This window comes from Xenia sp. Carnegie-2017, unplaced genomic scaffold (genome assembly GCF_021976095.1).
Source record: "Xenia sp. Carnegie-2017 unplaced genomic scaffold, XeniaSp_v1 HiC_scaffold_2, whole genome shotgun sequence".
Classification (NCBI taxonomy): Eukaryota; Metazoa; Cnidaria; class Anthozoa; order Malacalcyonacea; family Xeniidae; genus Xenia; species Xenia sp. Carnegie-2017.
Genome location: NW_025813482.1, coordinates 8,968,222 through 8,986,975, shown reverse-complemented (window position 1 = coordinate 8,986,975; position 18,754 = coordinate 8,968,222). Strand labels below are relative to the sequence as shown.

At 32.7% G+C, this 18,754-nt stretch overlaps 3 protein-coding genes and 1 long non-coding RNA gene across 6 annotated transcripts in view; 2 read left to right on the top strand and 2 right to left on the bottom strand.

Annotated features, from left to right (window-relative positions):
* Positions 1 to 264: 264 nt before the first annotated feature.
* LOC124440304 (cubilin-like) lies at positions 265 to 7,721 on the bottom strand. Of its 3 annotated transcripts, none has more exons than XM_046990665.1 (10): positions 7,563 to 7,721; positions 7,286 to 7,371; positions 5,550 to 5,948; positions 4,797 to 5,195; positions 4,107 to 4,496; positions 3,602 to 4,021; positions 2,877 to 3,266; positions 2,164 to 2,544; positions 1,435 to 1,618; positions 265 to 1,363 (listed from the first exon to the last, which is right to left on the bottom strand). In XM_046990665.1, exons 2-10 carry the CDS (start codon positions 7,365 to 7,367, stop codon positions 796 to 798), a joined length of 3,213 nt encoding a protein of 1,070 aa, XP_046846621.1. In that variant the 5' UTR covers positions 7,368 to 7,371; positions 7,563 to 7,721; the 3' UTR covers positions 265 to 795. The 3 variants fall into 3 exon arrangements, with proteins under 3 accessions (XP_046846621.1, XP_046846622.1, XP_046846623.1); XM_046990666.1 differs by having other exon boundaries at positions 7,634 to 7,714; XM_046990667.1 differs by lacking the exons at positions 7,286 to 7,371; positions 7,563 to 7,721 and adding an exon at positions 6,781 to 6,830.
* A 2,236-nt stretch (positions 7,722 to 9,957) lies between these two features.
* Positions 9,958 to 13,911, bottom strand: LOC124440346 (ankyrin repeat and EF-hand domain-containing protein 1-like). The gene is made up of 8 exons (XM_046990728.1): positions 13,530 to 13,911; positions 13,291 to 13,352; positions 13,095 to 13,217; positions 12,736 to 12,787; positions 12,493 to 12,609; positions 11,131 to 11,229; positions 10,773 to 10,835; positions 9,958 to 10,349 (listed from the first exon to the last, which is right to left on the bottom strand). Exons 1-8 carry the CDS (start codon positions 13,747 to 13,749, stop codon positions 10,171 to 10,173), a joined length of 915 nt encoding a protein of 304 aa, XP_046846684.1. The 5' UTR covers positions 13,750 to 13,911; the 3' UTR covers positions 9,958 to 10,170.
* On the top strand, positions 12,032 to 13,094 carry LOC124440354. The gene is made up of 2 exons (XR_006946663.1): positions 12,032 to 12,079; positions 12,465 to 13,094. It is a non-coding gene; the product is annotated as an uncharacterized LOC124440354 (long non-coding RNA).
* Positions 13,912 to 13,977: 66 nt separating the features above from the next.
* Positions 13,978 to 18,754, top strand: part of LOC124440343 (protein CLP1 homolog) — a 28,790-nt gene continuing 24,013 nt past the window's right edge. The window contains exons 1-14 of the mRNA XM_046990726.1: positions 13,978 to 14,145; positions 14,648 to 14,740; positions 15,033 to 15,146; positions 15,289 to 15,417; positions 15,510 to 15,623; positions 15,713 to 15,740; positions 15,855 to 15,893; positions 16,031 to 16,162; positions 16,233 to 16,322; positions 16,703 to 16,803; positions 16,994 to 17,132; positions 17,372 to 17,452; positions 17,519 to 17,612; positions 18,135 to 18,281. Coding sequence (XP_046846682.1) covers positions 14,116 to 14,145; positions 14,648 to 14,740; positions 15,033 to 15,146; positions 15,289 to 15,417; positions 15,510 to 15,623; positions 15,713 to 15,740; positions 15,855 to 15,893; positions 16,031 to 16,162; positions 16,233 to 16,322; positions 16,703 to 16,803; positions 16,994 to 17,132; positions 17,372 to 17,452; positions 17,519 to 17,612; positions 18,135 to 18,246 — 1,296 coding nt within the window. The 5' untranslated portion in view covers positions 13,978 to 14,115 and the 3' untranslated portion in view covers positions 18,247 to 18,281. The remainder of the gene's footprint in view (positions 14,146 to 14,647; positions 14,741 to 15,032; positions 15,147 to 15,288; positions 15,418 to 15,509; positions 15,624 to 15,712; positions 15,741 to 15,854; positions 15,894 to 16,030; positions 16,163 to 16,232; positions 16,323 to 16,702; positions 16,804 to 16,993; positions 17,133 to 17,371; positions 17,453 to 17,518; positions 17,613 to 18,134; positions 18,282 to 18,754) is intronic.

Here is an 18,754-nt window from a genome sequence, read left to right as displayed (position 1 = left end):
ACTGGCTGCCGTTTGCCATATCGTCAATCCTATTGGTCACACAATGCAATTTACTTGCTGCCAATATGGTAATCACATGCGTAGTAAGATATGCATGGCACGAAAAAATTCAAAGGAGTGGCTCTACTGTATGTTCTCTATACTGTGGCCATGGTCAGTACAGAGTGTCAGTCCATGTACTGTAATGATTTTATTGATGTAATTACATTTACTTGCAGTGTGTCAAGGAAACAGTGTTAAACAGAAGAATAATTTTGACAAATATTTATCGATTTCGAAGAGGAGTGCAATTCTAAGCAACAGTCGCTAGCACAATCCACACGTTATTATTAAACTTATTGTACATGGAAATATGTTTATGATATAATAACTACACAGAATTTAAAAACACACAATTAAAAATCTCTACTTCTATTGATGATCAACAACCAGCATGTTGGTATTATGTCGTATAGACGTTGACGTAAACTATCTCCACATAAATGATATCGTGGAAAGCATTCTTAGTCCAGTAATAGACAGCTACCAAATCACTTCTTTAGAGTCATCATATTCAAGGAAGTGTTTTTCAATTGGCGAGATAACTCTGTTGATTGAATAGTGATTTTTAAATTGTACATAAAATCTCATCACTTCCCAAAATCAAAGTTTTTGTAAGGTTTAGCAAATCACAAAAAGAATATAAAGAAAAAAAAATTTAACCACAACTGAAACAATTTATTGCTTCACTAAGCAATGTTTAAAGTAAAGTCAAAACTATATAACATATTGTAATAAATATAAAGTCTAACTTTATTATCTTGTAGTCAAATGAACGTGTATCCAATCAAGATACCACTGAACATCAGTATATACACTGTAATCTTTAGAATTATGACAATCTTTTCCAAAACTGTTCACTGCTACAGCTACATATCCTTTCCTACTCTTACACATCAATGAACCACCTCCTTCACCCTCACATGTCCCATCTTTACCAATAGATCCAGCACATAACATGCGCTCAGTGACATTGAAGTTATCAAACGTATTACAATCTTTATGTGGTACAATAGGGGCAATCATGGTTGATAATGGATAAACAACATAAGATAAAGCTTCATGAGTTCTCCAACCGGCAATATAACAAACTCTTCTTTTTTCATAAAGAGCACCTTTCTCTGGTAAACATATTTTGTTTACATATTTTCCCAGTTTTGCAGATGTATGTAACTTTATTAATGCCAGGTCATTTTCATTATTTGAACTGTTATAATTTGGATGGATTCGAATGGCTGAAACATCAAATATTTGATCGTAAACACCCGCAGATTGCACATCCACTGAGCCAAGTTTAACCTTCCAATCAGAAATTTTTGCGTTTCTAAATAGTAAAATTGAAAAGTTGACATAATATAGAATATGGTTTTTGTGGGAAAATTTAAAGATTTCAACCTCTTTACGCAATGCGCTGCTGTCATTATCCATTGCGAAGATATTAAAACGCCTCCACAAGTCACGGTGGACATTCCTTTTCTTATAAGAGCTGCCTGCCATGGCCAATCACCTCGCTTGTTATATCGACGATTCTTTCCTTTGTCAAGCTCTTCATAACTAAATTCTGAGAAACCACAACTCTCTACAAGAAAATTCAACCATTGAACATTGCATCCAGAGTTTAGTACTTAGTACCTTAAAACTTATAATCAGAGAATTAAATGGATGTGACTAAAAAACAAACAAACAAACAGCAAAGAACATTTCCTCTTGAACATGTTATACATTCTTATAATGTATCGATGCAGACTTCGGTTTTGCATTCTTTCTTTGGCACAACACATAGCCAAATATGACGTAATAACAAATTTCGTATCACTTTATTATAAGCACCAACATATTTTATGACAATGATACAATCACTAGTCAATGTTTTATCAACTCATTGTTCATCTCTGGAGAACAATGAATGTCGTTAACTTTCAAAAGAAAAATTGACTGATAATTTTGCAAAGCAGTAGGAAAGAGCACAAGATAACGAAAACAAATCGTCTATCAAAGTAAAACGTCCATCAAAAGACTTAAAACTAGTCTTGGTCTCATCCTATCTTTAATAAAAAGGTAATTTGTGATAAACCACCCATTAAAATAACACTAGAAACCTGTGCATCTAGTGATATTTTCTACCTGTACTTATTGGTGAATTTCCATCTTTATTCTCACCACCGATTTCTTTATAATTAATTTTGATGTTAGTTTGACGTTTTCCTGACATGACGTACTTTATTGAAAGAAAACGACCTGGCGATGTGATAGGATACGGCTCACTACCATTGCAAAATCTCACTAAGACTGGAGCATATTCTGTTAAACCATTTTTTACTTCGACAAAATCCTCGCTGCAGCTAGACATATCGTCAAATAAGTTGAAATCTACAAAATTAATTTGAATCTGGCTGCCTTCTTTCCCACGTAGCTTCCATTGACAAATATCCTTTACATTTATGGAGGACTTTCCAGTGAGGGCGCCAAAAATATTTTTGCACGTTGCAGCCTTTAAATTCACTTCTACAATGATAACAAATCAGAGAACTTTAATACTTTTCATGATACGACGAAGGGAAATTTCTCTTTGTTGTAAAATTTTTCGTGGCATCTTTGCTAGTTATAGCATTTTTCTAAATATATATATGTTACTTTATCTCACTGCACAGATTCAAGTAATTTATTGATAAAAGGTTACAAGAGCATAAAAAGCTTTCAATCCAGCTAAATCTATCCTACACTGTCCAAAATACTACATTTTCAAATGTTCTTCATTGTTCTACACAATCTGAAACTGTACTTCATTGTTATGCATTGTCTTTTATATAGAAAAACCCTAGACTTCACCGTCTTACCGGTAGGTGTTGTTCCAACGATGGGTCCTAACTGTTGTGGAGTGTATTTCATCCAAGATATTTCAAATCCTTTGGCACTCTTTGCATTATTCGTACGAAATGTGATTGAAAGCTGGTTTCCCATTGATATTAAATACACTGGTACTTTATTTCCACAGTATTTTCCTAGAACTGTAGAATTTGCTAAAACACCATCTTGTACGACGACGTAATCAGAAGAGCATTGATTGGAATTTTCAAGTTCAAATTCATTAAAGGAAAGAGCGATTTGACTTTCTTTGTCAACGTATATTTTCCAAATGCAGGTGAGTAATGGTGCATAATCAAGGGGATACGACGGAGAGAATATTGTACCGCTGTAAAATACAAGCTCAAAGTCCCCACCACAACCTAGAAAAATGCAACAAATACTCCAGTCACCATGATTGCTACGACATGATGAAACTACGACACAAAATTATTACTAAAACTTGAGTATAAATATCATCGCGCTTGTGCAGCTTTTACTCAAAAATAAGAAAATCGAATTTTTAGATTTGCAATTTTTATTCTAAACACAAATTTTTTACGGAGAAAATAAGTCTTCCATCATTTTGAGAATAAAAGCAGTTTTGCTCAGTCATGTTGCAAGCCATACTGTTCAGACGATACGAGACGAAAAGCAGTTTTTATGTAATGGTATATATACTTCTGTATTCTGGGCGAAAAGCATAAAATTCCCCTACCTGTCATAACTCTATGTTTTCCAAGAACTGAAGGTGTCGTTATTGAAGTGGATTTTGTGGTCTCTGGAACTATAGTGTCCCATGACAAATGAAAACCACCTTTGGAAACTGCATCGTCAGAACGAAATTCTATCCATAAATATTTTCCAGATGAGTAATAATACTGCTGAGGGATAAATGCAGACGATCCACAAAATCTTCCAATGATGGGTGAGTCAACATTTGCTCCATCTCTTAAGATCAAATAATCCAATGCGCAGTTTATATCTTCTTCTAAGTCAAAACTATCAAAGGTAATACGTATTTGATGTCCTGAAGCAATAGAAATCAACCATATGCAGTGAACATTTGACGTGTACATCTGAGGATAACCAGGAGAGGTAAGGATACCAGATGATTGAGTTAACTCTCCACCACACTCTAAATAGCCATTTAACGTCAAACAACGAAAGAAACAGTTCGGAGTTATTGTGTTTTATTATACTCACTAATAAATAATATTTACCCGAAGTCGATGTGTTAGTTGGTACTGCAGTAGTTAACTGAATGTTTACGGCAGTCCATTTTAAACGAAATCCTTTACCAACACGAGATTTATCTGAATGGAAGATCACACGAACACTGCTATAAGATGATGTAATACTTGCAGGAGCATCCTGTCCACAGTATCGCCCGATTTCATTATTATCTAAGTTAGCACCATCTTTTATGCTGACAAAGTCATAGACACAATTTTTCTCACTTTCCAAATCAAAATCGGAATCAAACAACAAACGGACTCTGGACGGCTTTTGAACACTAATAACCCAGGAACATTGGATATCTTCGGGGTACAAATTGGGATATGCAGGTGTTTGAATAATTCCTTCATTTGATGTGAACTGCTCATCACACTCTAAATAAAAAGCACAAGATTATGTTAAACAGAAAAATCTCACTTTGTTCAATGCAATTGAAAATCTTTCTTTCCATTTTAAAGCTGTACACAAAAGTATCAGACTATCGACATTTACAAACGTACCCTTGATCATTGAATAACTTTTAACTTTTTACTTCAAAGGTTAAACAAAAGTTATGCACGTCGCATAGTATATTGCTTGGTAATTTATAATGTAATATGTTATGACAAACTAAAGAGTTTTGTGAACCGCAAATAAGAAATTAAGATAGATCTTACAATGTTATAATGGTTTACCGATTTCTGTTGTATTAATTGGTGGTTTTTTTGACGGTTTTGTCAATACTTGATAAATGGCGTTCCAACCAATCAAGAATCCTCCTCGGGCTATGGAAGAATCTGAGTTAAAGCGAAGCAGAGCTGTGTTCTGTGATGTAATGATTGTGGCAGGTTTACTTGAACCACAATAACGACCAATGATTCTGGACGTTTCACTTAACCCATCTTTTATGAGAAGATAGTCAAAGCGACATTGCGAAGCGCTTTCCATTTCAAAATATAGAAATTTCAGAACGATTTGATAACCAACTGGACCTTCGATTATCCAATTACATCTTTCATTATATGGATATCGTCGAGGAAACTTGGGTGATCTGATTGTTCCTTTTGTACCATTTAATCTAGTTTTACCACAGACTGAAATGAAGACGAATATTACATTATACCACTTACTATTAATTGTTAACAAGCATATGAATTACTTTTAGTTAGAATAATGCTATTTTAAAATTGAAAGATTCAAAACTGCTCTTTAAGGAAATTTCTCTGACACTAAATCGACCGTCTTCGACATTGTTTGTCGACATATTTTTTTTTCCACGAGGGAAACAACAAGCACGCAGTGTTGATGTCATTATTAAAGTTGTATTACTCATGCTAATGGTTGCTCAATGGTTACTGGTGTAATACGTGTAACTTATTTTATTACTGACTGATGTCATCATGGATGTGATTATAGTCATTATTCATGCAATTACAATATTTACTAACCATTCTTTTCGTCTACCACAGGATATGGAAATGTTCGAGAGATTTTTTTTGCTTTCCATGTCGCACGAAAACCACGGAAAGATTTCTCATTATCCGACACAAATCTTAACCACAATGCACCGCTGTCAGATTTGATAGGACCAGGCTTTCTGCTTCCACAGAGTCTATTAACTATAATATTTCTACCAGGAATTTCACCGCTGCCAATTTGAATGTAGTCAAATTGGCATACAGCCTGAGCTTCTATTTCCAAATCACGAATCTTCATGACAATTTCATGATTATATTTCGGTGACTTAATTATCCAAGTGCAGTTTAAATTTTCAGGATAGTTGTCAGGGTAGTTGGGAGAAGACACATATTTTTTTCTTACGATCATAACATCATTACAAACCGAAACTGTAAGGAAAATATAATACAAATTGCATAAAAATGAAATACGTACAAACGCTCCGTCAAGAATAGTAGAGAGCATAAGCAATTTGCCTTATTTACGAATGGGAAAGCAAAAAAAAATAATAGTCTTAAGACTGTTTATAGACTAAACTACAAATACAGGATGGATATTATGAGTAATACAATTGAGTTAATGGGAATCATTTGGAATGGATAAATAAATTTATAGCCTCTTTTCAATTGTTTGAGAGGCAACGTATCCCTACGCCTATATTTTTGGTTGCAAACTTCCTTGCCAGCTTTGGTTTAATAATAAAGTAAGAAACTCACTTTCGCGACTTGTTCAAGTTTGGAGTAAAACAACACATTGGCACACAAACATCGTACTTCACAAAGAAAAATTTATTGAAAAACCGCATGACTATATACAGCTTTTCCCCGCTTTTCTCGAGTATTTTTTTTCCGAATTTTGTAAAGTTTTGAAAAGTTTTCGTACGCCAGTACGCCTATGCTTCAGTGTGACAGAGACAAAAACAGCCGATTTCCATTAAATGTTTCTTTAAAATATCCATTGTAAAAAAGTAGTTTTGAATATCGTCTTAAATATTTGCTAATTGCATTTCATAAAGATCAAAGACGTAAAAAAAAACTTCCTGCAGTTATAAAGCGATATTATTTTCATAATTTTTCAAACAATAAACTGTCTTTGTGAGAATGGTTATACTTTATTTTGAGGAATTTAGTATCGGCTTTTTTAAGTATATATATTCCGACTTACATCTGCAGCTTCAGACAAATTTGCTACTTGACGTAAAGATTGAACGGTTACACAAACCTTTCATTATTAGTCGATGTAGAGAGATTTAGTTTACACTTAAACCAAACTGACCAACATATTAGCTATCACACAAATAACAAATAAGATTAACCAATCATCGATTCAAAATATCCAATTAAAATGGTAATATGAACAAGAGGCTACAAACACAACATAATTGTTATAATGAGGAATCACACTGAGCATTTTAAATATCACAAATACCTAAGAACACCCTTTTAGCACGTTTTCAACTTTTCTCATCTGGTTGGCGACCGGGTAAAACCGTTCAAAATCGTTTCAAGCTATTTCACACATTTATAGCACACTTAAACGTTTATGTAAGAAAAAACGAAAATCACTTTCTTTGCTATTTTTATCTCTGAAAAGAAAAATAACGTGCAGCAGACTATAAGCGTCGTTGCACTAATTGGTCTGGCATTTGCTAGAGTTTTACTGTGATGTTTACAATGTTTTTCTCGATATTTATGTACTCATAACGTTATGTTTTAAATAAACATACCTGGAACAGAATGAGAATGATTTATAGCGAAAAGAACGACGAAACATAACAAAATAATGGACATGATTCGTCTTAGAAGCATATTTCTAAATGTAAACAAAGAAATACTAGATTGAGTAAATAACGCTTTAAAATTGCAATATTATTTTATGTTGCTAACATTAAATAATTGTATGTTCCTTCAAAACTTTACTTAAAGTCAAATTATAATTTGAACAAAAGAATGTCAGATGAAATGCAAAGAAAAATATATGAATTTCAATATATTATCACTTACCATCCTACAGAAGTAACAGAACAGATAACAGACTGAAGACATCAAAATAATGAAACATATTGGTTGGTTACCTAAAATAGGGCTAGGAATTTCCAGAATGTATCTCATACATTATAAAGCGATGCTGCCATGTTGTGCAAAAGAAGCAATTGACTAAATTGTTCGATATCAGTAAAATTTCCGGCGTTTATCTTCAACGCAAGAGCTTCCGTTCAATTTCAAAAGCAAGAACTATGAATATTTCAAAAGACAAGACAAACACATTTATTTATAAAACAACGAACGCAAAACAACGTAAAATATTTCTAGAAGGACACGCTAAAGTTTTTAGGTTTAAAAAGTGCTTCAAAAAAAGCGAAATTGACTTCATATAACGAACACAGAATAACTACAAAGATCAGTCAGGGAGCTTCGATAAAGCGATGGGTGTGCTCAAATTGTGTTGTGTCCCTCACACAAGCTTCTTTTGCAATAGAAATGTCATTGATGGATAATTATAGCCTGATTTATTTTTCAAATGCAAACTTATTGACTTAGATTGTAGCAGAAATTTCATGCAGTGACGCATCTACTGTAGGTCAGACATAGCTGCTTATTTAAAATACTATATAATCTAACACTACAGTTTAGAAATTTACAGAGAATATTTAATTGATAAAATACTACCAATGTATTTAGCTCTACAGTATTTTCAAATGAAAAAATGTATTTATACTTATGTTATTTCAACCCTCTCTCGTCTGCTGTATGCATCAATAGGAAATTTGAAGAAAACTACTTATAACATTGTTTAACATTTACATTTGCAATTAATTTACAAAATATCTGCAATTGGAATCATTTTCGAAACTGGCCCCACTTTAGAATATTTTATGGTCAGTCGTTATCTAATATTAACATTTCGTTGCTTTAATCGAAAAAATTATATTACACGTACAATTCCTAATTTTTCTTTTACGCAGCTCTACTCCCCACAGTTACTCCTGACAATCATAGGGAAAACTTCTTGGATTCTACTCCTCCAAGATTCATTTTTAAATCTACTATTGATCAGTTTTTATTTATTTTCTCTTCAAACAATCTACCTTTCTCTTCCATGGTCTGCCCATTTCCATCTATCTTCAGATCTATAATATTGTTAATTGGTTTCCTCCATATTTCTCTTCATTAAATGCCCATCATACGTTCCTAAAGGCCCGTTCACACGATACGATAAAGTGAGCCTCAGACAGTCGGATCTGTCAATCTGATAAGTCGAATGGAAATAGAACAAGCTTTTTCAAACGTCGTATTTTGCATGTGTAGAATAAAATAGTTTGGAATAAATGCATGCAAAATTCGACGTATGAAACAATTAAATTCGACTGCTTTAATTGAGGTCGATCTTAACTTTAAATTCGACCGCTTTGGTCACATTATGCGACGAAAGTGCGACGTCGTTTCACACACTGAATTTTGCATGTGTCGAACACAACTTGGAACTCGCGTTTTACTCACAACAAAGTCTGGAACGAGATAAAGCGAAGACGTCGTGTAATAATTGCATTCGACGCATGCAAAATTCGACGTTTGAAAGAGGCCTTAGGAAGCCAACAAGCCCAAGACTTCTCACTCTCAATACTTCTCAAATATGATTGGGTGTGAAAACTTAGATGTGAAAAAGACTTAGAAACAACAACAAAAATAAGCAAAATATGTCGATAAATGTTCTGGATAAATAAATGATTGCCGCCACGACTATAAATATCTAAACGAATCTAAAAATCAACAAAATTATCGAAACGTCTAAACAAGCAGCGAAAAGTCGGAACCGAAACAATCGGATCCGACAAATCGGATTGTGTGAACGGGCCTTAACCTTGATTCCTTAATCTTCTCTACAATGCTTACCATACAAAATACCAAAGAAAGTCCATAAAAGTTCCAAGAGTGATTCACCTTAAGTTATTTGCGATTGGAATGTTTGAAAAACTCTATGTTTTCAATGTCAAAACAACATTCCACATGTTTTAAACTAATTTTATACGAGGAATTAACTATTTCTAAACAAATATTGCTCCAAAAGACACAAAGCATAAAATTTAAGACACAAACGAGTTTTTAAGCCTTGTCCTCGCTTGTGACACAGGTCAACACAAGCATAAGCATAACCATAAGCATAAGTGTCCTCACTTGCAATAAAACGCAGTAAACATAAGCAAAAATATAATTACGCATACGAGGAACGGAGAGTTTTGATAATCCTATGTCTATGTCGCAAGTAAGGACCAGAACTAAAGTCACTCACTCTTTGGCCTTTACTGTCAGTTTTTAAATAAAGTCACTTTAAAAAGAAATGAATAATGTTAATGATTCAGCGCATATGTAGCAGGGTAACAAATAGACGGATGGTCAGTTTTGATGCAGAAAAGTTCGTGCGTTCAAAAAAACTCCGTTACAGAAATTATGAAACAGTTATAGTATATATATATAACAAATATTAAAGTCACCAATAAAGCTTTTTTATATTTTCCTTGACATAAATATACATGCATACATGCACAGCACAGACTACACAAATAAATATTATGTACATATTTAAATAAAACAAATCAACATTAAATTGATTTTAACTGACATACTTTTCTCTGATTGACCTTCTTCTTGTAAACGTAGAATCAATCAAATGTTGTTTCGATGGACTTTGTAAGCCTAGTCTGATTTTTGGAGGAGTATGAGGATCAATGACCTCCCAAACATGGGAATTCGAGACATGAAATTTCAGTAGATCAGCAGCTTCTCTGTTATCTACACAAGCAAAATACAAATTTTTAAAACTAAAATAAATACTATCATGAAACCATTCACTACACCGTGTTTCACGCCTTACGGTGATCATCTGGTGAAAGAAAATAATAAAACTTTAGTTTCATTAATCGTGCCGTACATTATTCAAATTATCAAATTGCCTAGCGCGTTTAAAGCTAAATATTCAAATGAATTGATTCGTCCGATTATAATTTTCATACCGTAAACCTATTTGCTCAGAACAGTATATTGTTGTAAAAATATAATGTTGAGCCAATTTACTATGGATATCATTGAGAAGTTAGGTGTGAAATCAATGTGAAAAAGAAGATGTACTCCATTTATGATTACTGTTACAATAATTGCTGCATAGATATCACAATGAGGCAAAGGACTTTTGTTTCACAAAAAAACACATTTAACCTGCATTGTTTGCAAAATCAATGGGGTAGATTCCTTTACGGTTGGCAATGCTTGGATCAGCTCCTGTTGAGAGTAATATGCAAAATTTTATCAAAAAATAGCGAACTTTCATTAGATATAACCATTATTTTTCATATGCAAAATCTAAGAACGAACAATGATGAATATCTTTAGGATTTTATATCATTTGATCAACTTGAACAATTTGACAGTAATACACAGCTGCAGTACACATTTAAACAAATGAAAATTTCATTTTAGAATTTTAAAAACTTAATGCTTATGAGTCGAAACAAGGGTAATATATCTCAAGTAATTAAATGGACATTTTATATATGTATATGTATATGACAAATACCTTTACGTAAAAGATATCTAATGAGCATAAGATTTCCATGACACGCTGCAATACAGAGAGGAGTGTTTCCAATCCAGTTCTTACAATTTATATCACAACCTATATGAGAATACATGGAGCTTTAACACACATACTTATGCAGTACTTCAGTTATAAACATGTAGCCATTACCATCAAACACAATGTCATAGGTACGTACGCACGTTTGAACGACCAAGTTATCCAAGGTTTAATCTAAAGTCTATCGTAATTCCAACACTTCACGTGTAGTCAGTTATATATTACCTCTACAGTCTAAAAACTGACTTCACTCATTTATTTTTGGGTTCTTTTGCAGGAAGCAGTTATCCCTGAGCGGTCTTAATTCTTATTTTTATTCAGAATGAAAACAAATACATATATAACGGATAAAATAGATAATGACATACAGCCACCTAGTTGAATGCAACATGTGCGTAGCAAGTGATGTGAGGCGTTCAATTTTTGAGAGATATGTTCTGTCAATGTTCTTGAAAACAAGCACAAAAGTTAAAAGGCAAGAAGGAAGAGTCAAATAAGGACATGACGATAAAGCAATTTCTCTTACATTCCAAAGCAAGCAAGAGCTGGCAGTTAACCTTAAAGAGATTTTTTAAAGTACGACTTGAGTAATGATGGTGTTTTGTTGTGTCATGGTGTGTTTAACATTTTGCAAAAGTCAACGTGCAGAACGCATATAAATGTAATGAATAAAAAGCAGATACTAAATTCATCTTGCACGTACTTGACGCAACAACTCAATACGTCATGTAAACAAATTGAATATTCATTCTCAGAATATAGATGTCTTTATATACTTAACATTAGAGAACTGTTTCAAAATAACTTTTTGGAAACCGAGACAGGACGAGACTTCCAAAATGATACTTAACGTAAATCATGAAGGGAAATTATGTCTTATATCTTTCAAGTGAGCAAATAAAGTACTTAATGTAAAGTATCATTTTAACGAGCATCACATAACATTTGAATCAGAGCCTCATTATCATGCTGACTCTTCATGAACCTACGTAATGTTAAATCTCCCAAGATCTGTTAAAGCAATTTTCAAGATTGCCTACAGTATTTTTCTTACTCATTAACGTTCATACATTCAACACTTCAAAATTGTTGTGGTTTCACCATAAACAATTGTTGTAGTTTTCTTCATGAAATTTCCACAATACTATCCTTGCTCTCTGACACTGTCGGTCATTTACTATTTTTCACATGTTTGTGCCCTAATCTGTATGCTTGTGAAATAAATTGGATCAAAAATATATTTGCATTTAATAAAACTACACTTCAAACTTTAGGTTGATCACAAATTAGCCTATCAATTACCTGCCCGCAGCAAAACATCCATTGAACCAAAGTTCCTACATTGACTTCTAGAAAGAGCAAATGTGACAAGATGGAGAGGTGTATCTGCCCATTTTGTTCTTCTTTGAATGTCTGCTCCTTGATGAAACAAGAAAAATTACTCAGAACACATAACAAATTGAAGAACAATGCTGTTAAATAAAAAAACACATTGTGACACATCTCTGGCAATATTCTTCAGTCATTTATGATGTGTTAACTTACCATAAGATAAACAAAATCGTAGCAATCTCTCACTACCCGAGAAACAAGCACACTACAAAAAAAAGGGAATATTGATTTGTGAACATAAATTATTTTAGTGTTTTTAAAGTGAGTGAAATACATATGATAGTGGGTCTAAGACTTGAATGAACTTTTCTATTAATCATCCATCATCTTACCTCGTCATCCACTGTCTTACCTTGTCAACCTCAGTCTTACCTCATTATGTAGTGCCTTACCTAACAATATACTGTCTTACCCTGTCATCTACTGTCATGCATTCTAGTGTACTATCAACTTTTGTCACTCTTTATCTTCTAATGTTGTAATTCACTATCTTTTATCAATAAAAAATTTACCAAAAATAATGTCATTTTCGTGTCAGTTGTATCAAGAATTGGCATTTCTTTGTTCATATCAACATTTGGTTTCCTCTTTATAAATTGTATCACTGCATTGCAATGTTCAGGTTTGTAGGCCATCTAAAAAATAAAAAATATATAAACATTGATGTTACACTGAAATTGTATCAGCATTTTCAAAAAAAATTTTCACCTTTGCCATGTCATACACAGACTGAGGAATCTGTAATTTTTCTTTCTGCAATTTATTGTGACCTGAATTAAAAGTTATAAGGACACATAATTCATTTTATATATATGTAATAGTATATACTACAAGTAATACTATGATTTTTGAACCGTAAATTTAGCCTGTCCCCATAATATAATATAAAATATTTTATCATGGTATTTAAAAAGTCATTGAAATACTTGTACAATTTGGCTCATTACCATAAAATAAATATTTAAGCAGAAGTAATGTTATCTTTATAAATATCAGTATAAATAGGGAGCCGATTATTCCTGATACTTTTCCTTTAGTAAGTGCATGAAAATCACAAGTTATATTGTTGGTAGGAATGACATTTCGCCATAGATAGAAGCAGTTGTACAATCCTTTGATCCATTCTTCACTTGCTGTCCAAGAAAGCCCTATCTCACTCCACATCATCACAAAATACGACAGAATTTCAAGTTGAGAGGTTGGTTACAATGATACAGATTCGACACTTTAAGAATAAAGCAGAATCCATTGCATACGTTTTAAAAGAAATACGTTTCTTAAACCATGTAATAACAAAAACAATGGATATTTTTTAATTTCCCGCTAATTTCTCGTAGTTGTAATTTTCCTTTGGAGCCATTGGAGGACTGGGTTTGAAATTTGTTTGAGCTTGAGCAAGCAGTATTGATGTACAGCGTAATTGAATATGGCGAATTTTTGTTATTTGTTGTTTGTAGTAAAATAAATAGATTATGTTCAATGACGACGTAAAATACTTGAAAATCGTTGGTTTTTTGAAAATCTTTTATCAAGATGGGTGAAGAGAACGATAGATTGGAAGAGGTATTTAAAGTGTAGTATGACGAAATATTCGCCATAATTGAACGTTCTTAACAGACGATAAAATATCAAAATATCCGCTGCAAAAATGTCAAAAACATCCATTCCCAAACACTTGCAAGTACTGCAAGTGAAGTATTCATTTGAATGACTTCTTACCTCATTTCATATTCTTGCTGTATAATATGAACAGACAATCTTGTCTTTATTATATAATTTCTTAATAAAGTAAATGGTTTGAACCTGGGAGTATCGTTACATGTTTGTAAATGTAGATCGTCCAGGTTGGGATAGTCCTGAGAAGGACTGTTTTTGTTGTTGTTGACTGACGTTTCGACAACCTTCTTCATCTTCATCTTCAGAGTTGTCGAAGCTAAGGTTGTCGAAACGTCAGTCAACAACAACAAAAACAGCCCTTCTCAGGACTATACCAACCTAGACAGTCTACATTTACAAACATATAATTTCTTAAGATCGTATTCCAGATGCATATGAATTTTTATAGACTGGTAAATGGAATCTCGAACGTGAGCAGGAACTAAGATTTGAAGTTCCCGAACCCGGAGACTCTCTTGGCAGTCTGTCAGCTGAATTAGCTGTACGTCATTATAAAGTTTATTTAGCTTTAATCAAGTCTATCGTTTTCACACTTTATCTCTAACCCTTCCTCATGACAATCTTGTTTGGATAAGTTAAGTTAACTCTTGCAACTAAAAATGATTTTAAGTTTATGGAAAAGCTAGAATATACATAAATATTGAATTCTTTTTATTAAAGTATCCATGTGTGACATGTGTACAAATGTATTTTATATTTAAATTATATAATGATTGGATTTTTACAGAATGAAAATTTAATTGAACTATAAGACAATATTTCCATGTTTTTAGTTATTAAAAGGACAAGCAGAGGTTTTTGGAACTGAATTAGTTTTACATAAGAAAGTACAATTTAAACCTGGATCAAAGATTGCTGTGTTCACTTGGGATGGCTGTATTATTGAAATATCCTCAATTGTCTTATATTTTTCTGTCTTTTTGTTATGTTGTTCATAATTGTATGTTGTTTTGTTATAAACATATCAATTTTTAAACTGTAATTTATCTGAAAATATTTTTTGTAATATCATCTTTAACTTTACCATAAATAACTGGAGCTGTTGAAGGAGCATATGTTTCAAGGGAGACGCCAATGTTGATGTATCTTAATCTTCATGCTGCCCTTGATCAAATGAGAGAAAAGGCTCGCAAGAATCCTGGTTTGACTGGACCAAGAGTATGTTTTCTTTCTCTTATAAATCAAGTTTGGTTGTGTTTTTTTTATCATAAAAATACTGAAAACATTTGAACTTTTATGAACTTTTATAGATTATGATAACAGGACCTGCTGATGTTGGCAAGTCTACCTTGTGTAGAATATTATTAAATTATGCTGTACGAATGGGAAGACGACCTATATACTGTGATTTAGATGTTGGTCAGGTTAGTTAAAATACCATCTTCATATTGTTATGCTCTGTGTTTATTTTAACACTAGACAATAACGTTTTACTTATGATTATTGTATTTAGGGAACAATATCTATTCCTGGTTCAACAGGTAATGATCACCGACAGGTCTTTGAGGTCAACGACTCAAATATAAATATTTACAATTCGCTTTGCAGTCTGGTCACAATTTAGAAATATTTCTATCATTTTTTTATTATGTTAGGTGCACTTCTTATTGAAAGACCTGCAGATATTGAAGAAGGTTTATAAACAAGTTTTATGTATAACGGATTATAGTAAATATAACTAACATATGACTTTGTTGTTCTGTTTCATGAGAAATTTATTTTTCACTTTTGTTCATTTATTTTTTAACTCCAATATACAATTTGTCTTTAGGATTTCCTGTTCATGCGCCTTTATTTTATCATTTTGGACATGTGACACCTGCTGATAATTTGAAATATTACGATGTTTTAACATCTCAAATTGCCAAAGTTGTTCAACAAAGATTTGAGAAAAATAATGAAGGTAAAATCACTTTGGATAAAACTAAGCTTTGCCAAATTCTGTTATTTATTCCATTTTTACATTTATTTAGCTCGAATTGGAGGTGTTGTGATAAATACTTGTGGATGGGTGACTGGTGGGGGTTATAAGATGTTGGTTCATGCTGCAAAAGTTTTTAATGGTAATTTTAGATATCTTAATTTCCCACACACAAGTTTGTTGTGTGACATGTTGTGTATACGCACATCTGCGTACGCACGTATAGATCTTGAAGCTTAAGATAATGGTTTTTGAAATAATTTGTGAAACAATAGGATATTAAATGTACAGGGTGATGAGAGAATAAAGATTTTGTTTTCAATCAGCTATGGAGTATTTTTCCTTATTTACTCATGAAATATGATGTTTTTACATCCATACGTACTTCTGTGTATAATGTCTAATTATTTTTCGACTTCTTGTCTGCATTGCACAGCAAGATAGATGTTTTCTGTACAGCAGTTTTTAACTTTATCTAATTTTTAACATTTTGAACGCATTTAAAACTTATTGTGTTTATAGTTAACGTGATTGTAGTTCTTGACCAAGAACGTCTCTATAATGAATTGAAAAAACAGTTTAACGATGACGTCGAAGTTCTTCATCTTCCAAAGTCTGGTGGGGTAGGAACAATTGTTGTTTATTCATAAAGAGTTTAGTAAATGTGACGTGTCTTCTGACGTCATTAATGACGTAAAATAGAGTGGAGTCGTCTTTATACCATTATTACTGATTTTTATCGATGTCTTCGATGGCACGTTGCGTTTGCTAAAGTTTCACTGTACTAAATGGTATATTATGTACTTTCAACAGGTTGTTACTCGAAGTAAACAGTTTAGGAAACATTCAAGAAATGAAAGAATACGACAATATTTTTATGGAGTGAAAAATAATTTCTATCCTCACACGTTTGAATTGAAGTTTTCCGACGTGAAAATATTTAAAATTGGAGGTTTGTCAAGATCTTTGTTTTTCTCTTTTTTTACGTTGGAGTTTCGACTCTCTCGACTTTTCACAATTGCACTAATGAATACTACCGTAATTCTTGTTTAGACTTGAACTTTGCTTTCAGCTCTCCGTTTTCTACCCTCCTGTTTTGATGCACAGCTCTATTATCGGTTAAACATTTTCTAGCTTCAGGCTTGTTTTTTTTAAAGCACCTGCAGTGCCCGATTCTTGTTTTTTTTAAAGCGCCTGCAGTGCCCGATTCTTGTTTACCTATTGGAATGCAAAAAGATGATATTGAAACAAAGCTAGTTCCAATGCAGCCAGGTAGGAAATGCATTTTGCGTACCTGACATTGTTGAGTCTTTTTTCTAATTTTTATCGTTCATGCAGGAAAAGATCTTCTCCACTGTGTCATGGGACTTAGTATGGCCACTGATCTTGACGAAGATCTATTAAGGACGAACTTAGCTGGATATATTGTTATGTAAGGATAAATTTAGTATACTGGGGGGGGGGCGATTAAAGGCGACATTTTCATATTTTTTTCTGGACTGGGTAACATGTATAACCATTGTAACATGTATGACCATTGTATGACCATTGTAACATGTATAACCATTGTATGACCATTGTAACATGTATAACCATTGTATGACCATTGTAACATGTATAACCATTGTATGACCATTGTAACATGTATAACCATTGTATGACCATTGTAACATGTATAACCATTGTATGACCATTGTAACATGTATAACCATTGTATGACCATTGTAACATGTATGACAATGGGTTGAGTAACATATGCATTATACGTAAATTGAAGCGATTGTTATTTGTTTCTTGTTGGGCAACACTCCATCTAACTTTCAAAATCAAAACAAAAATAATTATAATTCAAGACTTAATTATTGTTAGAGGCTTTAGTCCATGAAAATCCCTATCCTATTTTTCAAATTAACATAAGGTTTTGACGTATTTAACAAGTGTTATTTTTATTTAGAACGGATATTGATATGGAGCGTCAACAATTTAAGATTCTTTCTCCTGCCCCAAGACCTTTACCCAGGAATTTTCTTCTTCTTAGTGATGTAAAATTTATGGATATAAAGTGAATAGAAACTTTACAGATAGAAAGATTTTCCTCATTACCAGATAATTATTGTTGTTTTTACATTCTTCGTTTCAAATGAATTATTTTTCATTAACTTCCAGACATTTGTGATTTTAATAAATTTTATACTTACATAACGTAAGTATATGTAAATGCTCGTTTTTGAGCATAAGTAACATGTAAAATGGTATCAGTAGGAAATTGGTAACAAAAACAGACGACGTTTAGAACTGTTACACTTCTACCAAAAAATACATGTTGTAGTGTATAATTATGTTCTGGGCTGTCAATCCTGGTCCACGTCTTTTAAACAATGAAAGATAAATTGCTTGCTGTGCTATCATAGGATTTTATTGAAAGTTTTCAGAGTTTCACATCTCTGTGCCGAAATTAATGCAGGAATCATTGTTAGAAGAAACGTTAGTAATGTAAGTTTGAAGATATGATGTGGTTGATTGTAAAAACTACTAATGAATTCGACATACCTAGAGTGTGTCCAAAAGTTTGTC

What these genes read in the sequence shown, in the direction of transcription:
- LOC124440304 (XM_046990665.1), bottom strand. Translation starts at nt 7,367, where the DNA reads ATGCTTCTAAGACGAATCATGTCCATTATTTTGTTATGTTTCGTCGTT. An exon ending in AACTAACACATCGACTTCGG is followed by an intron (nt 4,022 to 4,106) that starts GTAAATATTATT and finishes ATGGCTATTTAG; the next exon opens with AGTGTGGTGGAGAGTTAACT. An exon ending in AAATTCACCAATAAGTACAG is followed by an intron (nt 1,619 to 2,163) that starts GTAGAAAATATC and finishes ATTTTCTTGTAG; the next exon opens with AGAGTTGTGGTTTCTCAGAA.
- LOC124440346 (XM_046990728.1), bottom strand. Translation starts at nt 13,749, where the DNA reads ATGATGTGGAGTGAGATAGGGCTTTCTTGGACAGCAAGTGAAGAATGG. An exon ending in CGAAAATGACATTATTTTTG is followed by an intron (nt 12,788 to 13,094) that starts GTAAATTTTTTA and finishes TTTTTTTTGTAG; the next exon opens with TGTGCTTGTTTCTCGGGTAG. An exon ending in TGATTTTGCAAACAATGCAG is followed by an intron (nt 10,350 to 10,772) that starts GTTAAATGTGTT and finishes TTGCTTGTGTAG; the next exon opens with ATAACAGAGAAGCTGCTGAT.